Here is a 26,476-nt window from a genome sequence, read left to right as displayed (position 1 = left end):
AGTTTCAGGTTTATTTATAGCCCTTTGCTTCAATGTACAATGGCAAATACTACAGGAGAGTCTTTATTTGTTTAATGACTGTTTCCTTTGGAATTCAACGAAATATATACTGGACATAGGTTTTATGACAGGTAGTTTTGTTTATTGTCAGTGGATCTTAAATTATACATTTTTCTGTTTAGCTGAATGATAAAGCAGTGTATTCCTGCAGGGTTTAAGATCTGAAAAATATCACTGCATGGCTGTTTAAGTTGTTTCCTAAGGACCAGATTGGATGCCCCTTACTCATATTGGAAAATTCGCTCACTCAGGGTGTCCCATTGACTGAAATATAAGTACTGGTGAGAGTAACTTTTTATCATTGTGACTAAAGGAAGTCACAATCTGGTCTAAGTGATATCTTCATCCACACATGTTAAGCTTAGCCTGTTGTATCATCCCTGCAGTGTAGTCTCTTTCTCTTTTAGTTGTGGATAGCACCTGGAAGAGATGCATAAAAGCAGAACACCCCATAAATCAGTCAGTGATGGAGGCAGTTGGTTCTCAGAGTCAGAGTTTGACATAGAAATGTGAACAGATGATATTAAAAAGGCAATATGGGATATATAGGGTGATACAGGGTAATCTTAGTGCTTCGAGAAGAAGGATAAAGTGATTCAGTGGAGTAGCTCTACGAGTTTTAATTACCATTTGGAAAGCTTTATTTAACAAGGAATAACTTTTAAAATTATATACGCCTGTATTAGTGAATTTTAGGAAAACATTCCTGCCAGTTCTGTCATTTTTTTTAGCAGCTTAAACCATGAACAGGGTAGTAAAAATGCCAAAGCCACTGGAGCCTTGGATTATACTGAGTTCCCACTAGCCCTAGCTCTGGTGGAAATTTTCTATTGTGTTGCCAGTTCAGAAGATGTAACGGAACCATCATTCTGTACTTTTTAAAACAAGATTTTTATTTTTTTTTATCAGTGAAGTACCCATTTTGGCATGTCAGTTACATGCTCCTCCTTTCCGAGCTGGTTGATCATTCTTTTGGCCCAGCAGAGGAGTATTTTGCTCATTATTCTACCCTTCAGAGATCAGAAATGCAGGGCATTGACTTGTTGTGAGGACACCTTAACACACATGTACAAGGACTGTATTTTCATGGGGAAACATCTGTTTTTTGCTTGGGACGGTAAGGGTACAATTACACATGGTAATAATGAAACTGATCCTTGTTCAGAGCATTCTATAATAGATACGCACCAGCTGCCAAGGGAAAAGCAGAATATTTCAGCATGCTTTCCAGACAGATAAGATTCCCCTTGGGGCTCCAAAACTCAGGATCTCTGCCTGCAATTCCTAATGCTTAGCCAACAATTCTATAGACACAAACACATAGTAAATAAAATATCAAACTGCCTTGCTTAATGCTAACAAGCTTCCAATATGGAAAACGTGTATATTTTAAAAATGGCAATATGTGTGCTGGTAAAATGATAAAGTACATTAATAGCCATTTTTATTGAAGCTCTGCCTTCCTGATATAAGCTATGAGAGGGATGTTTACTCATAAATTTAGTCTGTAGGCCAAACCCTGGTATATTAAACATGTTACTACATAAGAAGGTTGGCCCAATCATACCATTGTAGGGTCTTTCTTGTAAGTAATCAGTGGGAATACTTCTGTGAATAGGGTTACTTACCAGAGTTTTTTTTGCATATGTGCACCAGCATATATAGTGTAATAGATTCTGATAAACATTTCCTTTGAACACCATCACTATAGTGTAAAAGAGAATTATTAAATAAAGCAAATGGATTAATTAAACGAATGCAAGATTGTGTCTTTTTAGACACAGTGGACTTTGATTAAATACTAATAACCCTTACATATTAAAAAATCTATGTAGCAAGTACATTATTTCTAAATGCAAAAATAAGTGCAAATATAGTGGTTGCCATTAGTTACCATTGGCTAATGGTTATAAGTTAGCTTTCTTATCAGTATAATGGACAAATGTAGAATTTTAGATACTGCGCTGGGAAAATGCCAATTTTTTAATGGTGTCAAGTATCAGAGGGGTAGCCGTGTTAGTCTGGATCTGTATTCACCCACGAAAGCTCATGCTCCAAAACGTCTGTTAGTCTATAAGGTGCCACAGGATTCTTTGCTCCAATTTTTTAATGGTAACCTCCATAGGTTGCTGTATGCAGCAACATAAGAAAAGGCAGTTCACCTTAAGTTTTACTTCCTTAATCTTCCCCTCCATCCCTCTCCAGCACAGCCCCCAATAGAGTGTTCAAGTGAGAAATGATAGGTCAGTTTGTATCTATATATATGAATAAAGACTAGAGGATATATTACATCAACAAACTGCGTCCTTCAAATTCTTTAAATATAATAATTCATTATGTATAAAAGCTAGCTCCAAACTGTGCCAATCACAGGCCAGATGGTCCATATATTGGTGTCTTGCCAAGTTGAGGCCTCTGGGACTAGGGCTTGGTGAACTGTTCATAAAGAATAAATCAATGACTGTAGCTCTTTATTCTGTGTGAACAATTTCAATAAAAATCAGACCTGGATAAATAAGTTACATGAACATGTGGCCATGGATTGCTTTCCCACTATTTAAGTCTTTAGAGATTCTCTATTTGTTAATTGTGGCCTGTGAGTGGTTACCTTAATCAAATGATATTATTTCTGCTCCATCTGAATGATCAAAACATTTATGAATGGAAGGAAAATGGATTCCAATATGGCCACACAAACACTTTTAGCATGAAGCTGCATACAGATTCACAAGACTTTAATTTCCCACTCAAATTCTTGCACAGAAAAAGAACTCGTTTAAAAGTTCACAGAAAACAAACAAATAGAGTTGACAGTACCTTTTGAAATGAGTGTTCATGAGCATATTTTTGCAATATTTGCTCAGATTATATTATTTTTTACATATGAGATTCCGGGTCTTAAAGCCAAAGCATTTAATCTTAAGGGCAAACTCTTTAAAAAAATCAATAGAGTATAAATATAATATGAAGTATATGGTGATCTGATGAATAAAGTATTCATAGGCATTGTCATGTGAGAATGGTAAAAAAAGCATTCACTTTCTTCTAACATGGAACAGGGAACTTTATTAGAACAAGAAAACCAATAATATTTCTAATGATGCTTTCTCCCTCTTTGACTCTCAGCTTCACTAAAAATCTCATGCCTAAATCCCATTCCCTTCCTGGCCTCCTTTTTTTTTTTTTTTTTGGCTACAAATTTAAAAAGACACAATACATATCTTGACAGGCCATAAATGAGTTACTACCTATAACTCCAGGGTCCCTTAGTGTGCAGGTTTGAAAGGGAAAATTAAAATGATTACCAATAACATTTTAGAAACCTCTAAAAAAGAGACATGAAATAGCTTTCCCATAAATAATAAAGTCCCAGTTGTAGTGTCATTAATTCCAGGACATTCAAGAGATTCCCAACGGGACACACATGGTCTGTGTAGCCTGTTGGGAGTCAAGGAATCTCCACTGGGGAAGGAGGAGGATCTGGAAAACCTTTGAAAGGAGATAAGGTGGCAAAACTCATGGTGGTGGGTTATACCAGCATCCACTTGCATGTTCACTTGAGGATTTTGAGTTCCCATGAAATGGATATTAAATTCCATTATAACTAAGGACTATTTTCCTATCCTCATGTCCTGCATATCTTGTATTTTGTATCATGAAATTTGCATAAGAAAACCAGAGTCAAATCCTGCTCTGAGTCCGTCGGGTCTATGAAGAAACTGAGTTAGTGAGGTTTCTCTTGACTGGCATCAACGTAAATACAAGTAGAATTTGGACCCCTATATTTAAGGTAAAATGCAACATATTTCTTCTGTAGTTAAGAAAGCATGTGTATCTTGTGGACATCACTCCTGCTGTAGAAAGACACTGACTTAATTTCTCCTTAGAGGTAGCTTTTTTGTTTAGGCCTTAAGCTGACTAGCATTAAAGCCACTTATTGAAGCCAGAGGAAGTGTGGAGCAAGATTTATACAGTGCAGTCCTTTTGCTAAAGGCCTGATTAAATCAAGAAACGCCTACATCTGTTTGTACATCGACAGTCTCATCAGGTCAGCCAGCTGGTAGCTTTGATTTTAGTCCATTTCTGTTGAGACAACTTCTTCTCCAGGGGTATAAATAGGATGACAGAAGGTGCTAGAATGGAAAACTGACTGTTTCAGAAGCTCTGGCTCATAATACTGTGCTAGGAAGATTACCATTGTCCTTTCTATGGCCTTGATCCTGGATGTCTTTGCATGGTGAAGTACATTGTGTGTAAGGTTGTTGCCTTCTACTACAAGTGTAGGCTTGGCATAAGCACCAGGAGTGTTAAATAGTAGGCAGAGCTCTTTGCATGGCCCCCTTGTCTACTTGAAAATACAAAGGGAAAAAAGAAGTGGGGCCCAGGAAGAGAATGAAAGCCTTTTAGGTTATGTCTACACTCTGAACTAATGTTGAGATTCCCAGCTATCATATTGATACACTAAGTCTCCTTGAGTTAGTCAAAGTATAAATAGTAGTGTAGCCATCATAACATGGGCAATGGTGGCACAGCTTAACCATGCCAAATACAAACCCACCTGAAGCCAGTGGATACATACTCGGCACTATTACGCTATGCTGCTGCCTGTGCTACCACAGCTACACGGCTATTTATACTCACATTATATGTCTTCACTACGGGGGTAAGTTGACCTATGTTACGGTACTCCAGCTATGTGAATAATGTAGCTGAAGTCAACATAGCTTAGGTCGACTTACCCAGGTGTCTTCACTGTACTGCATCAATGGGAGACACTCTCCGGTCAACTTCGCTTACTCTTCTTGGTGAGGTGGGGTACCGGAGTCAACCGGAGAGCGCTCTGCCATCAATTTAGCAGGTCTTCACCAGACCCACTAAATTGATCTCTGCTGCATCGATTGCAGCAGTGTCGCTCTCCCCATAGTGAAGACCAGCCTTACCTCAATGAGAGTTAGGGTGAGTATGTGAGCTGGGAATCACACACTTAGCTCATAGTGTAGACATAGCCTTAGAAGACCTACATTTAAACCCAATCAAACTAATAAGGGACGTAGCTAGACAGTTCTTTCTTAGGCCTCTCTACTTCTACAAGACGGGAGTATCTTTGCAGCTATGAATCAGCATTCTCAATAATGAATGACTGGATCCATGTGTCCTTCACATTATTTTTTTTTAACCATGTGTTTATACCTTACACTGTGCACCTTTGCTGTCCAGGATTAAATCTACCTGGGAAAATCCAAATTCAGATAGTTAATCTCTAGAGGACTTTTGTTAACCCCTCTACCCCCATAATACAAGCAAAATGATGTGTTCATTCCTTACAGAATTCAGGGTTGTGAAACAAATGCTGAAGAGATAAAAAGTTGTAACTTCTGGAGTAAACAATTTATAGCAATCCAGAGACAAACCAGAGCATCATATGACAGATGATGGGTCAGATTCACCGTTATGCTTCAGCAACTTCGTGTCACTCTGGTGATGCAGATCAGCTGTAAGCCTGGCTTACTCAGTAGGTTAAAACAGGAATGGCTTGAAGCAGCCAGTGTAGGGATGAATCTGGCCCCAAATCTCAGTATATTAAATGTTCCCTTCTACTCATTACTTGGAGCAATTAATCAGCATAATCAATTACCTCAGATTAGATATATCACTTGTGTGGTAGGCTAGGCATGTGATTTGGACAAGTGACTCCCTGCTTAACATCAACAGATAAAAGCAAACAAGGACTCTTAGCTTCCTGTTCTCACAAGAACAGAAATAGGTGCCCAAACACAGTAGTGATGGACATGGTATGAAAACATGGATGGAGGGACTGACAGAAGTCCTACTCTTGTTGCATGAAAATTATATTACAATACAGAGATTGTCATGCCTCCACCTTCCTTGGGTTTTTACTAATTTTATTTAGACAATAGCAAGAGCATCTGAAAGGCCAAGGCCTCACAGTGTGATGCAGCACATTCATGACTGGCTGGTAAAAGCTGCTTCAGGTGGGAAGCTCCGTAAGCACATTCTCAGAACCTGAGAACCACAAGAAATTCTTTCTCTCGTGTTTCCAACCAGCCACTCTACCTGCAAAGCAACAAGAAAGGCAGGACTTTGCTAGCTTTTATTGCTCTCCACTGTCCTAAACATCTGCTGTGTGCTGCCTCTCTGCTTTCCCATTTCTGGGTTTAGGACTACATCTCTGAGTAGCCCCCACCTACACTTACAGCTGGTTGCAGGCAGTCCCTTCTGGTGAGCAGGCTTCAAAAAGCTAGAGGTGGGGCAGCAGCTGGATGACACCAGTGCTGTCTGGCTCTTTGTGGTTGGAGCTTTGTTAGGGGCTATTGCTATTTTTCTTTCCTCTTATATGATTTTCTGTATAGGAAGAAGTGTTGAATAAGGGGCTGCTGTGTGGCTGAGTTCTGTACATCTCTGCCATCTTTACAATTCTCTTGCACTCCTCCTCTCCTGGGTGTGGGGGATCCTTGATGGATGCTGGAACTTGTGCTGGGGTTGTGGGGCAGTGTACGATGTCTGGAGGTAAAATGGGGTGCCCATGGGGATGCTAAATATATCTATGGAATGTAATTATATGGCCTCCATTGCCATAGTACCTGAGTGCCTCACAATCTTTGATGTATTTATCCTTCCCAAACGCTTGAGAGGTAGGGCAGTGCTATTATGTCTGTTTTCCAGATGGGAAACTGAGGCTCCAAGAGGCCAAGTGAGTTGCCCATGGTAACACAAGAAGTCTGTGACAGAGCAGGAAATTGAAGTCAGGCTTCTCAAAACCAAGGCTTTTGCCCTAACCACTGGACCATCCTTCCTGTGTACATAGAAATAATTATAGCATTTTGGGCCCCTTTCCCTTGTTTTCTGTCTGCTTGTATTTGTTACCAACTTTTCATCCCTATGTTCTCTATTATTTGGGAACTGGTCCCTTTTGTGAGGTTTGCCTGAGGACTAATGGGTTTGCCCTTGTTCTTTTGGTTCAGGTTAGCCGTATGTTTCTGCCTTTATTTTGACACATGAGCTGTATTGGTTTTGTTGTTAGGTATTCAGGTGTCGATTGGTAAATGTCTTACATTTATGTGAAATACAGAGGAAAATCTCACATATGTATGTAGAAGCCTTCAGCTATACATACAGGGCCAGCTCCAGGGGTTTTGCCGCCCCAAGCAGCCAAAAAAAAAATCCACGATTGCGATCTGTGACAATTCAGCGGGAGGTCCTTCGCTCTGACTGGGAGTGAGGGACCCTCTGCTGAATTGCCGCTGAATAGCTGGACCTGACGCCCCTCTCCTGAGTGGCCGCCCCAAGCACCTGCTTGCTAAGCTGGTGCCTGGAGCCGGCCCTGTATACATACCTGAAAGAGGTTCTCTTCATGCCCAGAAAGTCAGAGATTATGTGCACATGCAGGTCAGGCAATAGGCATCTGTCAGGTCTAACAGCTGCACTAATACTCATGAGCCCTTGCGCAAGGTGAAGACAAACTCACTGTTTATCTGAGAGCCGAGCACATATTTCCTCTTACATAATATGAAACATCTCTGCTGCAGAAGGCAGAAGAACAGTGTATTAAGGGACATATTCAAATACATGGGAAGATTAAGCCTGACCTGTTGTGAAATTCCTTCTGTAGTTAAGTACCCTCCTCTCTCTATGAGGCTGTTTAAGCATATGGGTTTTTTTTCATATTGGGGTCAGTAGGCCTGCTTTGTGTCCTCCTCCTAATTCCCTTAATTCCCATGCTCCTTAATTGAATAAGCAGCTATTAAAAAGAGAATGAAGCTGGTTTATTCACTTCTTTGGTGATGCCTATGTAGGGAGAGGAAAGTCAGAATAAAAATAATCTCTCCTATTCCTACAAATCGCCAGAAGAATATGTGTCTGCAGAGGATGAGCATGACTGTCCACAATGGCAAGCTGGGTACTGAGGAGAGAATAATAACATTGACAAAACACAGCCTTCAGTTTCATAAATTGCTCCACCATGAGTAAAAGAATTGGCCACCTCAGATAATGGCAGTAAATGAAAAAGATATCAAAATTCTCCAGTGAGGGAGAAGCTCTTTCTTTTTTATTTTAAAAGGACTATATTTCAATTGCTTGTGCAACTCCGAGTGCCTTGGAAGTGAGGCACTTTGTAAATAAAGTAATTGTACTATTATTATTATGCAGTGGTAATTTGTGTTATATTCTTTTGAATATAAAGAAACTCAGATTTTGTTCCCCAAACTAACTCTAATCAAAAAAGAGGTCACATAATCTCATCCATATAATTTACATATTGGATATTAAGAACTAGATTTGAATCCTATGCTGAATATCAGATCGTGACTATTTCTATGTTCTCTGTTAAACCAAGGTCATAATACTTCTGTTTTCTGTCTCTCCTCACACACCCTGGAAACTTAGGGGCTTGTTCCTTCTAATCCTCACAAATTTACATAACTGAGCAAAATAACCAGGAGACTGAGGCAGTGCCCCTTGATATCAGTGCAAAGAATCCCATTTCCATCAATGTGCTTTACATTGGGTTCCATATGCATAATATCCTCCATACCCACCCCTTCTCTATCATTTAATTTCTTCATTTCCTGAGCTTTTCGAGGAGCATATTGTGCAACCATGTGCAGCATGCCTGTTGGGCTTACCCATGATACTGTGGTAATAGGACACCATTGTAATCATAGCTCATGCACAATTTACATGTATCAGTTCCACTGAGCGCTTTTGTTATTAGATTGAGCGTTCTTACATAGACCCCAGAGCCATGATTAATGTTATTGGTGCTTTGTTCATTTTCACTTTCGTGACTCTTGCTTGTCTTCCTTTCCTGAAACAGTGGGAAACCTGATGTTTTAGAATGATTGAAGCTGACGACTTGAGGGCACCCACCACCTTGAAGACCGGTGGTCCTTATGTATCAATTTAGCCCTATCCCATAGCCCTATGTCACTAGTTTTACTCAAAGAGTAATGGAAAGTAAAGGGCTGTGCTACATGGCCCAGTCAGACAGGATGCATTTTATCTAATTCTGTCACGCAGCCACAGCTGTTCTTGTATAGCAGTCCTCATCTAAAAGGCTGGACCTGTGTAGTATTAAGCTTCCAGGCTAAAGAAAACCATGTTACAAGAAGAAAAAAAAACATAGCCAGGAGACATCCATCTGACTCAATAATACAAGAGATAAATATTAATAAACATAAGAAAATGCCTCTTAAGGCTTCAATTACAAAGAAATAATTTTAAAGTATTAAAAATGTTACAGAGGAGCTAGGTGCCCAGATCTCATTGACTTTTCATGGGAGCTGGGTGCCTAACTGCCCCTTTTGCCTTTGAAAATCTTCCCCCTGAATGATTTAACTCAGTCACGGATTCATATTGGGCCAAGCATTCAGTCTTCTTATTACGGGAAGCTCACATTGAAGTGTCACACATTGTAAAGCCACCTGAGCAAGAACACCAGGGTTTGACTCATTGAGACTGTGGGTTTGTTTTTCTTAAAACTCATTAAGGAATAGCACTGCTGAAAAGGCTTGTACTGTGAACCATCAAGAGGCTCTGGAATTGACTTCCAATTTACAAAGAAAATGTAACCCTCAACCAAATGTGGCGTTAATAGGAAGCTGTAAGGACTCTAGTTTTTAAACAAATGCACATATTGGATGGCCTTCAGTTGACCACCACTTTGCTTGGAGAACCAACGGCATTGTCTTGTTGGCTCAGTTTGGTGAATCGCTGCTGCTGATGGCCAATGTAGTCAGGCAAGAAGCAGCAGTTATGGTCTTGTTATTAATCCAGACAAAACAAAGTCCCCTGATCATTATCCTTAAGCAGTCTCTAGCTCCAGATTACAACCAGCTCAGTGTTAACTTGTCTGGATGGGACAACAAACAGGTGGCAATTGTCAAATACTTGGGCAGTGTCATAGGCAGTGCTGGAGGATACTTGAAAGATGTGAACACTCATGTAGCAGCAACTGTTGCTATGTTTGGGGCCCTTCGGCAACCTCTGTGGGGACGTTGTGACATTAAGCTTGCTATGAAGCTGCAGATCTATAGAACCATGGCTATACCGACTCTGTTGTATGGCAGTGAAACCTGGGAACTGAGGAAGGCTGAAGAGCACCAGAATGATGCTTTTGATTCTTGTCATCTTCCTTAGCTGCTCAATAGTAGTGGCAGGACACGATCAAGAATGAGGATATTCAAAGCCAAACCCAGCAACCACCTCCCTCAGCACTGGTTCAGTTTTGGTGGCTTTTTTGGTATGGACACATTAGGATGGGAGACCAATGAATTCTGAAGTATGTTTACCAAGGAATGCTGCTACACAGCCAGTGAGCATACGGTTGTCAAAAGTTTCAGTGGCACGATAAGATGGTCAGTGATAGACATAAACTGAGTATCCAGCTAGGCCGCCTTAAGGACCTAGCTGGTGCTCCATTTGCAGTGAGGCTTAAGTCCCTTTAGTATTTGCCATGATGATGATGACATATTGAGAGAGACTTTTTTTCCCCCTCTCAGGTGATATCAATCCCTTATTGGGGAAACCTTTAAATGCGCTATGTTTTGAATGAGTGAATGACAAATGGTGCTCTTTACCACTCTCTGTGCACGGGGGACTTGGCCATAATAGAACCCTCTTGTAAACTGAGTGATCAGTAGAGAAAATGTGAGTAAAATGTGCCAGTTGATACTTTTGATATTCTCCATCTGGATGGCGGTTGCTTCCTTGCACTAAGGAAAATGAGGGTTTACATATTTCTAAGCAATCTGTTCAATTTCTTTCAACCCAGAGGGAAATTTAGCTATTCCATCCATATGAGGTGTGCATTATTACATTTAACACAGATGTTGCACTTTGTTTGTCTCTCACTTATGAGTTGCTCAGATTCTCCAAGCAGATTTCTTAATTTTTGGAACAAAAGACTCTTTTCCCCCAAGTGCAGACTTACATTTAGTTGTCTCAGGTGGGTGGCAGGAAAAGACATTGGGTGCAGGTTAGTTTTTGCTCTGTTTTGGGTCCATATTCTTCCATTTAGGCAGGTGGTCATTGCTTCTGTAAAATATGAGACATTTTACTAGAGTAGAAATATTTTAAAAAACATAAAATAGATTAGAATAAAAGAATAGTCTGTTAGATTAATGGTTTTCATACTGGGGACCACTTCTTAAAACAGAGATTTTCTTCAGGATTGGGGAGAGAGATATGCATGTCATGCTTTCCATGTGTCCACTATAGGAACATAGGAATTACCATACTGGCTCAGACCATGGCTCATCTAGCCTAAGATCCTGTCACTGCAGTAGCAACTGCCAGATGCTTGACAGAATGGTTCAAGAAACTCTACAGTGGAATAATCTGCACACTGGAGAAATTTCTTTCTGACCCCAACATTATATACAGATATTAATTAAATAACCAGCAGAAGGATGCATATGAAAAATAAAAACATAAATAATGTAAATACTATGACATTTAGATTTGTTTAGTATATGAATCCCCTTTTCTATGGCCTTTGGTGGGACTGGCTTTCTAACAGATGCAAAACACCCCTCTTTGCCCTTCTCAAACATGCAAAGAAGCATTATCACATTAAGAATCACCTCAGACAACTTAGACTTTCAGTGCAACCTCAGAAAACTTCACCTGAAGCCTCATTCATTTCAGTTCTAAAATGCCCTCTTTGATTTTAAAATCCTCCATAGACTCATGCCTGGCCATCCTACAGGCCTTCTGTCTCTTTTAACTCCTTCCCACCTCTCTTATTTCTCAAGTGCTGGCCACATAAGCTTGTGTCTGTTGTGTCTGTTGAGAACCTTCTCCCCTGAAGCTTTTGTTATCTGAAGCAGCTATCCTGTATCCTTCCACTGCTCAGATTTTCCATCTCCTTTCAAATCCTAGTTGAAAATACATGTTTTGTCTGACATATATATCTCCTAAATTCTCTCTCTGCCTTTGTTGTTTTTTATTTGACTCTACAATTCTGTTATGGACATCAAAGATGTGAAGTCTTGTGAGAGATAATTTGCAAAGCTGTTACACAGAAAATTGTGTTTTGTTGCAATGAAATTGCTGAATTCTAAATGCAAAATATTAGATTGCATTGGACCACTTAGAAATTTTTCTGTTGGAGTCTGAGAAAACAGCTTTCACTTTTCAGTCAAGGAGATCCCATTCCATAATTCCGTGCATGTTTATATAAAATATACATACTGAATCCTATTTTCCCTTCACAAGATACATTTGGAGGTGCTAGTACATTGCAGCAAAAGGGCACGCTATACAAATCAGATAAACATAGATCGACAAGTGGCCTATATCTAAAAAACACTTTGAATTGGAAATATCATGTGTTACACTGCTGCAAAAATGACGCTGCAGCATGACCAGATGGAGACCGGCCAAGGAGACTGCAGGGGCTTAGTCTGTAAAAAAATAGACAGTGAGTCATTCCTGTCTAGCATTCAGTCCTGTATGTTTTTGATCATTTTGGCCTCTTTCTTTTCACCAGGTGTTCTGAGTTGTTTTCTCTTTCCCAGTTTTGTTCAGATGGCTGGTTTCTCTGGGCATTAAGAATAGCTCAGTTTGATTTCTGTTTAGTCATGTACATCTGAAATGCAGATATTGGAGATGAATACTTTATAGCACTAAGTAAATATGATTGTATTCTGGTTGTTTTTTAATAATTTGCCATAAGGAAGAGTGGCTGATCAGCCTCAGATCACTTGGAAACTTACCCGTGGAATTCCTCTTAATTAAAATAGCTTTGCTGCTGCTGCTGCTAAATTGCTGTGTCAGGAGACAACCCCACTGGCACTGATCAGTGAGAGCAAGTACTGCTTCCAAATGTGCTGATTCAGCATAAAATAGGAAATTTAGTACAGCTGTTTCTTGTATCTAGAGTTTTGTTCAGCTTCGATCTTTCTCAAACAGTTGTCACTTACTACTAAGACCTTGTGCAAGGTAGTTTTACTCCAGCATAAGTGCAAGTGGAGGCCACAAATGAATTCACATAAGGTTATATGCTAAGTATAGTAAATCTTAAGCCCTCTGTACACCTACTTCCTTTCAAGAAGGCAGGTTAAAAAAGGCTTGGAGAGAGAATTGGCATGTCTAAGGGGATTGACTGCACTGTGGGTCGGGTGGGGGGGTAGCAGTGCTTTGTGGCAGGGGGAGAAAGATCAGAAACTGCTACAAAAAGGTGGGTGATGCTCAGCTTTGCGGTACTGACTCGCACCCTGGGAATGTGAGAGCAGGAAGGCTTTAAAAGGTGCAAGCCCTGGCATGGGAAGTCCTTTCTCCATGCAGCAGGCAAGGCAGCACACACCCTCCCTCATCCCGAGGTGAGAATATCAGGTTGGGTTAGGACTTGTTGTGGGCATTACACTAGTCGCTCGGTTGTAAGGTGACTGGGAAGGAATTTTTCCCTCACCACCATATCGGCTTTGTGGAGTGAGGTTTTTTCACCTTCTTCACAGCGGGTGTCAGGGAGGACCTATTATGGTGAGGAAAATAGAGCGGTTAGGCTGTATGTCACAACTTATTTTGTAAGTGCAGGGCAGATGTCCAGTGCAGGTGGTACATTGGCAGGCAGCCAGTGACCAGATAAATGGCCTGGTAAAGGAAGTGCTTGTTAAAGGAATGAAACAAGTGTGTGTGTGTGGGGGGGGGAAGGTGGGGCACCTATGAATAGTACAGCAGGGAGCCAACCCCCCTTTCTTTTAGCCCACCTTAACCCTCCTATGATGGGAGAGGGGGTAGATGGTAAGGTCCAAGCCATGGGTTGGCTGGTGGACCTGGATGGAAAATAAAAGGGGGCCGGTGGAAGCTGTAGGTAGTTATTTGAATGAACATGGAGTTGCCTGCACTGTACACTTTTATCTGCTAGGTAGTCCCAGACCGCTAATATTAAAGTTGCAGCCTGATTAAATCCATATCAGTGTCTCCTGTTTTTCTTTTGCTATAGCCAGACAAGGACTTAACTGCAATCCTGCTCATGATAAAGTGCTCCTGTGAACAGACAGGGCTGACTCGGTGGTGCTCTCATTAATGGAATTGGTTGCCCTGTGACATACATTTTACTTTGCATTTATACGTGCAATATCTGCATCCTCTCTGTGTAGCATCAAGTTCTAAATGTTTATGCTGTGTATTTGAGTGGAGTGCCCAACATAAAATGAATAATAAGAATAAATAATCCAAATGAATCCACAAATCCTGGAGCTGAGGGAATGGAGGAGTGAGCCTTTAGCCCAAACCCTTCCTGAAAACCCATTTTTTATCTACTACTTACCTACCTCCATTGAGGACTCTTGCCAGATAGAGCAATGTCCCAGGCATCCAGCCGGAAAGTCCACAGATCCCATCCTGTTTGCAATCAGTAGGTTTCCATTGTAGTGAAAATGGAAATATGGCTCCCCACAGAGCTTATCTTCCATTTCCCCAAAGTGCAATGGAACAAAGTGTATCCCACACTCTGTTCAGAAGCTGTGAGAATCACTTTCTCAGTGCTCCTTGGGCTCCTGCTTGGATGGGGTTCTGACCTGAGTCCCACATAAGACTGGGTGTTGCCTACAAAGAACAATGTTATAATCTATGTGACAGGGCATACCAGGCCTTCATGACCCATTGCTTTTCTGTACCCTGCCCCAGGAAACAGCTTTCTGAGAGGAAAAGAGCAGCAAGTATTATTAGAGCTTTAGCCTTGCCTAGAAAAGCATCTTGGGAGGAGCCATCTTGGGAACCATTGACATCTGGTCCTCCGCTACTAGAAGGGCTGGGGTTCAGCAATAGCCAATCAAAGCCCTGCAGGCCAAAATAAAAGGAGCTGTCTGCTCCTAGCTCTGAGTGGGGACATATACCAAGAACAGAAGCGGGTATGGATACAATTAACTGCGCTTCAGCAATTCCTGTCAATATAATGGTTCCTTAACTATGTTGGGTATGGGCCAGCAGAAAGGGTATGTCTACACTGCAGTTAGACACCCACAGCTGGCCCATGCCAGCTGACTTGGGCTTGTGGGATACGGGCTAAGAGGCTGTTTAGACATTTGAGCTCGGGCTCCAGCCTGAGCTCTGAGACTCTCCTCCCTCAGAGGCTCCTAGAGCCTGAGCTCCAGCCCGATCCCGAACATCTACACCACAATTAATTAAATCAACTGCTGGGTAGACATACCCAAAATTGCCCTAGGATCAGGGAATTGTGAATGGCTCCTTTGCATTTTTCTCTCTTAGCCGTGCTCAGCACTTACTGGGTGCACCTGAGGATCCAGACCATTCTTCACTTATTACAAAAGGGAACGAACTCCAATTGTTTGTGCAAATGGAACATTCAATAAAAAGCATGATCCCATAGTTGGTCCTGGACATGAATACTGTTGTCACTGCCCTGGAGTCATAATTCACACAAATGTACAGACTCTTTCTATTTCATTTATACCACAAAAATATGAAAACAGAGAAAGGTAAAATGTAATAAAGACATCAATACACAGGTAGTGCAGCCAGCCTAAGAAGCTGAGCTCAATCGACAGGCCAACATCTATGGAAGTACCAAGGTCATGCTTTGGGTAGATTGATGGTGACAGCATTCAGGCAACTGATGCTGCAGTTTTAGCAATAATTTCCTTGAAGCTTGATTTATGCTTTCTCAGGCAGTTGCATCCTTTAAGTATTCAGCTGGTGTATCCTAGAGGTATCTGGGGACAGCAAATAGCCAGTTTTTTAAATTTCTTGCCTGGAAATTGGCATGATACATTTTAGACAAATACTCTTGTGTTTCCTGCAGCACTTCTTATACTAAATTTACTTTCACAAATAAACAGCATTCCACTTGTACACATAAAATATATGCCTGGTTCTGTCTAGCAGCCAACAAAGGTAGGTCTTGTTAACTGCTGGCATCTTTGACCAAATTTTCAAAATGGCCACAACCAGAACACTGAATCTGGTGCCTGCTATTTATGGTCAATGCATACTTCTAGGCACCCAAAATGATGCCCCCAAATCGTCTTCATTCAGAATTGCAGGCACTAGTTTAATGGCCATGTTTTTGATCCCCACCCCTTCTTAAATTTAAAAAGGCTAAAGTACAGCCCTGGGGTTAATTCCAGCTCACAACCAAACTCTTCTGTATTTGGGAGGTGTGAACCTTGTGAAAAGATAAGTTCCTGGCCTCAAGGGCCTTGCTGTTTGCTAGACAAATCATAGACAATGCAAGATGAAGGGTGAGGGGGAAGACAATAATAAATGAGGGATAGAAGAACTACTCTCTGTGGTTCTGAATGGGCCTGCTTCTCTGTGCCAGCTGATCTCCATTTGCCAGAGGCTACTTCATATCATTTAGCATTCCTCTGTGTCATGGGACTCCTCAGCAACCTCTTTTGGAGAGCTCTCCAGCTGCGTTGTGCTGCTTCAGGGCAAAGCAGCCAGAACAGACGCCAAGGATCTAGGCCTGAGCGATTAAATAGGCCTTAAAACTAGCCCTGAAGGTCATTGACTCAGATTCAATTTCACACTAATGGGGAAGTGAATTTCAGAGTCAAAGGTAAAGCCAGGCTCAGAGTACCCTCTCTTTCAGCTCCTCAGAGTTCAAATATGGGCTTCTAGCTTTAGTGTTTCATACGATCTCATCTGCCCTCTCTATCTGTCCTAAATTAGGCCTTTGAGGGTTAAGTGCAACTACATTTTTAAGTCCTGCTTTTGCTCCTATGTAAGCACAGAGGAGTTCTGTCATTCATTATTATGGTTGCAGGATCAGCCTTCTCTGATAAAAAGTGTCACTTTTTCCAATTAATGCACTGAGGGTTTGTCAGCTCTCTTTCTCAGGCATTATCAGGTTTGCTGTATATTCTACAATTTCATCTTGCTTTCTCCTTGATATTTCTACTGCTTGCCTGTTAAATAGGAGTCTCCTTTAACCATTCTTCATTGAAGTAATCAAATGGAGCATGCATGACTCAACAGTTCGATCAAAATGATTACAGACTATGTAGCTTTCAATGTGGAAAGCTAGTTACTGGATATAATTAGGAACAAAGATGAGTAACAAAGCTTTTTTGATTGCCTGAGATAGAGAAATAAGAAGGGAACTTACAGTGATACTACTACTACTAATTAATTATAAAAAATTAAGCAAATTTTGATAATAAAAACATAGGTCCCAGTTCATCAAAACTCTTAAGCATGTGCTTAAGTTTACAATGCAACTTAAGAGCTTTTCTGACTAGGGATGAAATTACTCACTTGCTTAAAGTTAAGCATTTGCTTGAAATGCTTTGCTGAATTGGGGCTATAAAGATTAATCCCCTTCTCTCGCTAACCAAGTGAAAAGCAGCAAAGGACCAGCTCCTGCTTAATATTAGTGGGTGTTTTCTGTGCACAAGGAAAGTAGGAATGGGCTCAAAATACCATCTGCTCCGTTCCACTCAACTGCATGTTTTTCAATAAGGTTGACGATACAGGAATGGAACAGCATTGTGAAAAGTGTGTAACCGTGGATGAGAGTGGCATTGACTAGTCTATGAGGAAGCCACAATTTGGGCCTATAACAATTTTAACCATATTGGCCATTCTGTGTGGTGTCAAGAGCTTTCTGAAATTCCAGACTTGGAGTGGTTGCCAGGAAGTTCTGGGTCTGTCATTATCTGACAATGAAATTGCACTTGTTCATAACAGTTGCCTCTACTGTCTCCGCTCTCCCCGCCCCCCATTCCTTTCCTCCCTATGATTGGAGGGCTGTTACTTGGTCACTGCACCTTGAATGGTCCCTTGAAATATGTGTTAACTATTTATGCTAAATAATCTGTTTAATCTGTTAGTTAGCTGTGACATTGAGTATGTTTCCCAGACCCGAAGAAGAGCTCTGTGTGAGCTCAAAAGCTTGTTTCTGTCACCAACAGAAGTTGGTCCAATATTACCTCACCCACTTTGTTTGTCTAATATCCTGGGACCAACACTGCGTACATTTGCTCATAACAACATTTTAGACTTGGTCAGTTCCATTTTATTTATAATACCCCATTGAGAGCAACTGGTTCACCTCCCTTTTATTTTGTCCAGGCCTGCAAGCCTATTTGAACTTTGTTGTTAAGGATATGATATTTCTGGAATAAAAGGAGGGAGAGACATAGCATGTCAGTTTCCATATACCCTCTAGAATTTATACTATTGAACGTAGTACCCTGTTCCTGGTTGTTGTTGGAGAGAAAAAGGTAGCTTACCACTACTAGGACCATGCTATGTCAGTGGTTTAAAAAGCTGTTGGACAGAAACGTCTTGCTGCATTACTTTTATGTTTTCTCTCTAGGACCTCCTGCTCCAGTTGGTTCGGTCTATATTATTAAAGCTGTGGGAAATAGCAGCATGATGATTGGCTGGGAGAGACCCGTGGTAGATGAATTAGGATGTAGCAATGGAACTTTCATTACAGGATACAGGGTATGTTTAAATACCAGGTAAAACACTACATAAAATGCTTTATGCCATGCTAAATAGGAAACATTTCTTAAATATTCCTGAGTAGTTTTTTTCGCATGCGTAATTTTTTTGTTTCAAATACTCAAAGTGTTAATATTTGGATGCTACCTAGTATAGCACATTGATTTTTAAACACTCAATAAAATCCATAAAGTCATTTTTTATTACAAAGGCATATCTTACACTCTTGTTCAATGGTTATTGACGCAAAAGCTACTGAGTTTAATTTAGAAAAAAAACAAGTAGAAATAATATGCTCCCCTGTAGTAGTCTTGATATTGCTTAAATATCATAATATTTTAAAATGACATTTAAGAGTATTTCTTTTTCAAGGGTCTAACTAAACTTAAAATTCCCATTTAATGAACCTAGAAATAGTGAGGGGTCATTATTAATTGCAGAAGTTTAGGTTTCAAATTCTTCATTTTGTATCTTCTGCAATGCTTGTGAAAAGCTCATTGTCTGTGCTTTGCAGATACATTAATGGAGCCTGATTCTGCTACACTTACATTGGGTTTGCTAAATATTTCAATATCTGTCTATTGTAGGTATTTTTATAGCCCCCCTTTACTCACAATCTTTAATGTATTTACCCTCATAACACCCCTGTGAGGTGGGGCAGTGCTATTATTCCCATTTTAGAGATGGGTAACTGAGGTACAGAGAAGTATACTAAGTGACTTGTCTTAATCACACAGGAAATCTGTAATAGATGAGGGAATTGAACCTGGGTCTCCTAAGTCCGTGCCCTAACCACTGGGTCATCCTTTGAATAGGGCTAGTTGAGAAGTGAAGGACTACTCAACATGAGTAAAGGTATCATAATCTGGCCCATAATAATGCGGGAAATTGATTTTACTTTATTTTTAAGTTAATTTAATTTTTGTACAAGGTGCCAGATTGATAGCCCTGAAGATAGAAATCGTTTATATATCAGCAGAGCAGATCAGCTGTACAGTGCAGGCTTCTCCAGACCTGGAAGGCAGGTACTTCTCAGGGGAGCAGGGTACTTCAGTCTCCACACTCCAGTTCTTTGTTTTTCTCTGGATGCTGAATTGCCACTTGTTGTGATACATTTTGCCTCTCTCTCTAACTCATTTCAGGAGAAGAAAGATAGCAAGTAGTTTTTCCCTTCATAATTCTAGGGTGCAAATGGCTCTAATCAGAAATATAAAATATGCTAATGTAATAAGAAAAATATTTCATTTCCCATAGTTATACATGGATATACAAGACATTGGTTGTCAATAACGTGCTGCTCTGCAATATAACATGCTACCTCAATCAGAGCATGTAACATTAATGTGAGTTACATGTCCAGAATAAGGGGTGAATATAATTTAATTATATTTGCCATAATTTGAAAAAAAATGTTGACCTGTAACCTGGCAAGAATAAACTCAATTAACTATTATTCAATTATTTTATTTGGTATAAATTTGTATCTTTTTTCTTTAAAAAGCTATGAACAACTCCCTTTTGAAGTGACTTTTGGAAAGCCTATTCCAGTGTCAATTTGTGATTGTGTAATATATATCATCCCAGTTATATCAATGATTGATGCATTTAAGACCTGTGGCTGCATGGTATATTTTGTTCCCATTTTTTGTAGTTAAAATGGTATAATATTAATAATTCTCCTACATCAATTATATGCTTAATCAATTTTGAAAGAGATGCTGTCCCTGCCTTCCCATCTCCCTTTACTGTAGTCTCTGTGAGAGTAATAAGTTATCACACATTTCTTTTATTCATGCATGCACCTGAATTCATGTATATATAGGCTGAGCTCACTGATGAATTTTTAAAGGGATGTGATTGCAATCTCCTAACCAAGGACTTGATCATGTCTTATTAAAGACAATGGTAAAACTCCTCTTGATTTCACTAGGAGCAGGTGCAGTCTCCAAAGTACAGTAAGTGTATAGTTTGCAGGCTTATGGCAGACATAGGTATATATTTTATACGGGGCCTTTACTTGAAACTGCCTTAAATTGTACCTTACATGTGTCATAACTTTAGGGCAGTAGTTTTGGAATGCTATTTACATTTCCCACTTTACTGTTGTGTATGTACTAGACTTTGGAAATTTTTGAAAAAAAACCAAGATGATTTTTTGTGTAAGGTCTTTGCACTGTGGTACTCCTGCGGGAACTCTGTGGCAAGTACAAAACAATGCTCCAGACCCTGAAGCCCTTGCTCAGCGCTGTCTTTTGCTGAATAGCCCCTTACTCTTTAAATAGTCCCACTGAAATCAATTACTGCTTCTGGCGCATATGAGTGGCAGAACATGGCTTGTGGTCCTTACTTAGGATGCGTCTACACTGCGCTGCGGTGCAGACTATGGAGGTGTGAATTGCACTGCAGAGTGCCCAAATTGTTGCTCTCTAACTGACCTTTGTGGACACTGCTGGAGTGAACTAAAAGGTACCTAGATAATATTTTTACCTAGTTCTCCTTAATGTAGTCCTCTTTCAAACAGGACTCTGTTAACACGAGCTAGGAACTTTTGAATTTGCACCAGCAGCAACCACTAAGGGCAATTAGCGCACAGTGTGTTAGTGTGCACTGCAATTCACAGCCTCATAATCTGAACTACAGGTCATTATAAACAAGCCCTTAGCCAGTGGTTTCAGTTGGTATTTGCTTGAATAAGAACTGAGGATCAGATTTGGAAAGGTATTTAGGTGCCTAAAGATGCAGATAGGTACCTAGTAGATTTTCAAAATTGCCTAGGAAGGTTAAGTGCCTAACTCCCATTAAAATCTGGCCCGGAGTAAAATCAGTGCAAAGACTTTAGGATTTGGCCCGATATGTTTAAAGGCTGGAGTTTTTTGGCACACAAGTTACTCATTCATAGACTAGTGTCAATGGCAGTTACCCATGTGAACACACGCCATGTTGCCAGCATCATAGAGCTCCTGTGAAATCATTGGCAGAGAGCCAGTATAAGGGTATGTGCCTCTTAATCTCACTTAATCAAGTCACCCTAAATGAAATGTAGTAAAATGTAAATCACTATTGAATAAGTATCTAAAAATTCACAGCTACAGTAGGTAAATTTCCAAATAGCCTCCACAACCTACATTAGGTAATTTAAACAAGCTATTTATTTTCTCGTTAACCTTTAACTGAACTTTATATTACACTGCAGATATATACAGGTGGAGAATTTCACAAATCTGTTATGAGTTCAGCCTGCACCAAGGTAAGCAGAGTTTTTTTTGTGAAAAGATATTATTTGTTATCACTGTTTAATTTGGAGAAACCATTGAGCTGCATAATTTTGTAGACAGTGCAGTGATGGGGAGTATGTTATTTCCTTGATTACAGTGTAATTTTTGAAGATAGTGCTTCGTAGCATCATCCTTTTGCAGCAATGTAACTAATAGAAATAATCACTGGATGTTGTATTAGAGTGAAGAGGAGGAACCTGAAACAAGATAATTGTACCTGGTATTACATATATATCTCTTAAATCATTTGCCTGAAATTATTTTGAGGATATGGTTGCTTGTTTTACCCGGTCTACTGGGTTGCTTATGGGTTGCAAGACACTGCAAGGTCAGTTCCCAGGACATCATATATGATGCGCATCATCAAGCATACATTAATTCCACCTGGAGTTTCTGTGCTTCTTTCCTATCACCTCTTGAAAATCTGCCATCAGATGCTTTGTGGCTTTTCATAACCACAGGTGAGATAGAGTCAGCTTCCTTCCACCAGCATGATTCCTGGCAGGGGCGGCTCTAGCAATTTCGCTGCCCCAAGCATGGCGGCACGCCACGGCGGCGCGCGCTGTCGTCGTCCGTCCCGCGGCCAGTGGGGACTCCTGCAGCGTGGATGCGCGGATCCACCGGCGGGACCAGCGGACCTCGCAGGCATGCCCGCGCGGCCGCTGCGGGAGAGCCACTGGAGCCCTCTGCCTGCGCCTGGCGACCGCGCCCATGGCCCATGGAGCCGTCCCAAGCACACGCTTGGCGTGCTGGGACCTGGAGCCGCCCCTGATTCCTGGTTAGTCATTTCAACATCGATCATTGGGTTTTAATGCCGTCTCATTCCAAGTCAGCTATTGACAGCAATTTCATAGTATCATTTCCTGTTATTACTGAAAGTATACAGAGACCAGCGCTATCATATTAGGCAGTAGAGATTAACTGAACATGTGACTCAAGTAATTTGTTTCATGTAATATCATGGAACATTCAGCCATGCTTTTCATACATGTCTCTCTTTCCAGACATCTTAATTGTCCTTGACTCAGTATGAAATTTATAAATAAATATGTGTTTACTGTTTATTTAATATCCTTGTGTGTTCTGGTGAACACACTGCCTTTAAAAATTAAATAGTATGCTTTTTCTTAAGTGACTGTTAGCCAATATATATATGCTAGCTGTAAAGCATATCATATTAATATTGTATTATGCCCAGCATGTAGTCAGTTATGTTAACTGAATGATCTCTCTTTCCCACAACTCTGTTCACTTTGTTCACATGCGTCAAGAGCTATATGCTTTGCAAAGCTCAATGTAGCTTTTGGCATTAGCAAATATAAAGTCTGTCAAAGGCAAGATACATCTGTTCTATGTCCTAGTACAGGTATCTTCATGATCAACTGGTTTAAAGTATAATATCCAAAACAGAGATAAGGAAAGGTACAGAACAAGTTAAGGAACTGGTATGTAATAGGTAATAATTGGAGACTACCAATCTCCTAGAGCTGGAAGGGACCTTGAAAGGTCATTGAGTCCAGCCCCCTGCCTTCACTAGCAGGACCAATTTTTGCCCCAGATCCCTAAGTGGCCTCCTCAAGGATTGAACTCACAACCCTGGGTTTAGCAGGCCAATGCTCAAACCACTGAGCTATCCCTCCCCCCTCCATCCTAAACTTATGGGTTGGATCTTAAGTGACATATAAGTTGCTTTCAAACTTATAAGCAACTGTGCTATAAATATAAGTGGTTCGAGGGACATATTTTGAAGTACATCTTCCATGTAAGATGAACTACATGCTGTGAGAAACAAGCTCCTCAGAAGGATTAGTATGGTATCAATGCTTTCCTTTCTGTACTGTACTGCTTTGTCTGTAGACAATAAATTGGCAACATTTGGTTATTTGGTCTTTTAAACATGTTTTGTAATGAACTCCAAGTGTAGTCAATCCACTGGAAATTCTTTTAACAGAACTGATTATGTGGATTAGTTTTTCTTAGTCTTCCTGTTTATGTATATACCACATATGTGTAGGTAATATGCATTAGGTAGAGGAGAGATGTGCTAAATTGCAGAGACATGTGAGAAATTAATTTATTGTGCACCTTTGACTGCCTTGCTTGCACTCTACTCTGAGGACTTATTTTAACATTCCAGACCACTGAGCAACTTCAAACAGCTTCCATTAAAAAACAAAATAAGAAAACAACCTAACAGTTTCTAGCCCTAGAAGGGACTGAGATCACAGACTTGACAACAATGATATCTTTAGGAATGGAAAAGCTCTTTTAAAGAGTTTTATGACTCCCTCTGAGCCCTTTACAGCTGGGTTCCCGGGGCCCACATATGCACCCAGGCAGCCAATAGGTGCTTTCCCCTCCCCCCAAAAGGGGAAGATGAGAAGAAGATAGTTTAAAATCTTTCTAAACATGTGTAAAATGTTTTCTTATGTAATGTGATATATACAGAATATGTGAACGGGGGGGGATGGCGCAAAGGCTTTCTTGGGATGAGCTTGGGATGACCTGCATTACTCACGAGTGGTTTTGACACTCATGAGTAATGTGAACATCCCAAACTTACGCTGCTTTATACCATTTCACCCTGTCCCATTGCCCCCTTATTTTACACGGGCACATGTGCACACACACTGGGCCAAATTCTTTGCAATGTAAACAGGCAAAACTCCATTGAAATCAAAGGCGCTTGTGCCCATTTGTACCAGTGGAAAATTGGCCTAATATATGTTACATAAAGTTCTATATAAATAGTAGTATTGCTTTAATGTATGACTTAAGCTCATTTTAAAATGGAGATCTCTCATTTCAGACTATTTTAGAAAATCTGGATCTTTCTGTGCCATTTCAAATCAGCGTTCAGACTGTTGGTTCTTCTGGTTTGGTTTCTGAGAAGATGAATGTTCAATTTAGTTGTCCTTTAACAAAAAAGGAAGCTTCATCATTTGCCTCTAGTGATTACCCTGAAGACGAAAAGCCTGATGCCAGCTCCCATGAGGTAACAGCAACTGCTCTGTTATCAATGGAAAGTCTTATCCTCTGGTCATTTCTGACTGAATACATTTTACTGTCCTCGTGACAAACACCTGTTTACAACTTATGCATGTTTGTGTTCTAATCAGTAGGCACCTGTCTGACAAACACCTGTTTACAACTTATGCATGTTTGTGTTCTAATCACTAGGCAGTTGTAATACCAAAGAACCTGTGGGTTATCAGTAATACACTGTACATCAAAGTAGTTCTACAGAAATGAAAAGCATTTTTCTGCTGCATTTTTAGTGAAGCATATAATGGCTGTTCATTAATATGTACCTTGCATACACACATTAGAGTTTCATTGCCTTAGAAAAGGAAATTTGTAATGTAACTGTGGATGGAGGTGCTGCTGGAGCACAGTTGCCAACTTTCATGTGGTAAATAAGCAGCCCAACTTTCAGAATAAGCCAAAAATCAAGCTAATCCCATTTCAAAACAAGTCCAAATCCCTAAGAACCCAACACTTATGTGACTAGATCCCCCCGGTGTGGTGTCTGGGACTGTGGTGGGCCTGCTGTGCACTCCTGACTCTCTCCCCCCGATGTCCCTACTTCCTGGGAGCTGATAAAAAAAGAAGTAGCAAGCTACAAGCCAAAAACAACTAGCTAACAAGCAATTTACAAGCCAATTAAGCCAAAAACAAGCCCAGTTTCTGCTTTTTTTTTTGCCGGTTTGGCATGTCAGTGCTGGAGTTAATTTAATGATGAGGAAAACTGGGATTGTGGGTATCTGCAGAGCTAGCTTCTTGTCCGTCCCAACTGTGTGGGGTAAAATTAGCCGATTGGCTTAAAAGTGAGACTGGTTAGCTCTGGTATTGACCAATAAAGAGTAGATGATCTATAGTGTAGCGATAAGGGGTATCTTGGATCAGTGACAATGAACAGATTGAATTCACTATACCATAGAGAGGGTTTATTAGTAAGGAGCTGTACGAAGGTATTCAGCTATGGGAAAGCACAGCTAGAGAAATTAAGATTGTTAATGTTCAAGGTCCCATGGATTAGAAATATAAGGAAATAAAAGTTTGAAGTATTTTGGGAAACACTGTAAGTAAAAGATGCACAATAGATTTCTGTCTCACTGAGGAAGAATGTAAGTAAAACCATAGTACACTTTGTGCAGAGAGGAGATTAAGGTTGGCCTTGTGGTTAAGGTGTTAGTAGGTTGCAGAGTTTGGATCCAGATTTGGACCTGAATCCAAATTTTCCTAGTTGGCGTTTGTTGTTGGTGTTCCAGCTCAAGGCTACAGAAATACATACCCCAAACATCAGAAAACTCAGGCTCACCCAGCTCACAAGGGCAGTAAATTGGGGAGTCAGAGGCCCTCCCCAAGAATGTCTTGCCTTTAATTCCTAGATGTTGAAATCTGGGGTTGGAAGGGGGTTTTGTTGTGAATCCTTCACATGGCACTATTTGAGACAATAAACAGCTTACCTTGCTCAGATTTTCCTCCATTCCCTGAATGATTCTGCATTATATACATCCCAGAATGAAAATGGAGGCAAAGTGTGAGTGTGCTGTTGTGTGAACACAGTACAAAGCATGCAGGCTAGCTCTAATTCAACATACTTTGTCAAAGCAGGTAGCTTGCATAAGCTTTCCTCTTGCTTAAGGGTTATTTTCAGGGCTTCACATAAATATAAGATAATCATGAGAGGTATGTTAGCT

The 26,476-nt window shown here is 40.4% G+C and overlaps 1 protein-coding gene across 1 annotated transcript in view; it reads left to right on the top strand.

The window, feature by feature from the left end:
- C5H4orf50 (chromosome 5 C4orf50 homolog) overlaps nucleotides 1-24,849 on the top strand; it is a 67,556-nt gene extending 42,707 nt beyond the window's left edge. Inside the window, exons 16-18 of the mRNA XM_039542653.1 lie at nucleotides 18,368-18,498; nucleotides 21,692-21,745; nucleotides 24,583-24,849. Of these exons, the coding sequence (XP_039398587.1) occupies nucleotides 18,368-18,498; nucleotides 21,692-21,745; nucleotides 24,583-24,849 (452 nt within the window). The remainder of the gene's footprint in view (nucleotides 1-18,367; nucleotides 18,499-21,691; nucleotides 21,746-24,582) is intronic.
- The last annotated feature ends 1,627 nt before the right edge of the window (nucleotides 24,850-26,476 follow it).

The sequence above is a fragment of the Mauremys reevesii genome, linkage group 5, assembly GCF_016161935.1.
Source record: "Mauremys reevesii isolate NIE-2019 linkage group 5, ASM1616193v1, whole genome shotgun sequence".
Lineage (NCBI taxonomy): Eukaryota > Metazoa > Chordata > Testudines > Geoemydidae > Mauremys > Mauremys reevesii.
Note: the sequence above shows the minus strand (reverse complement) of the source record. Positions and strands in the feature narration are given on the sequence as shown.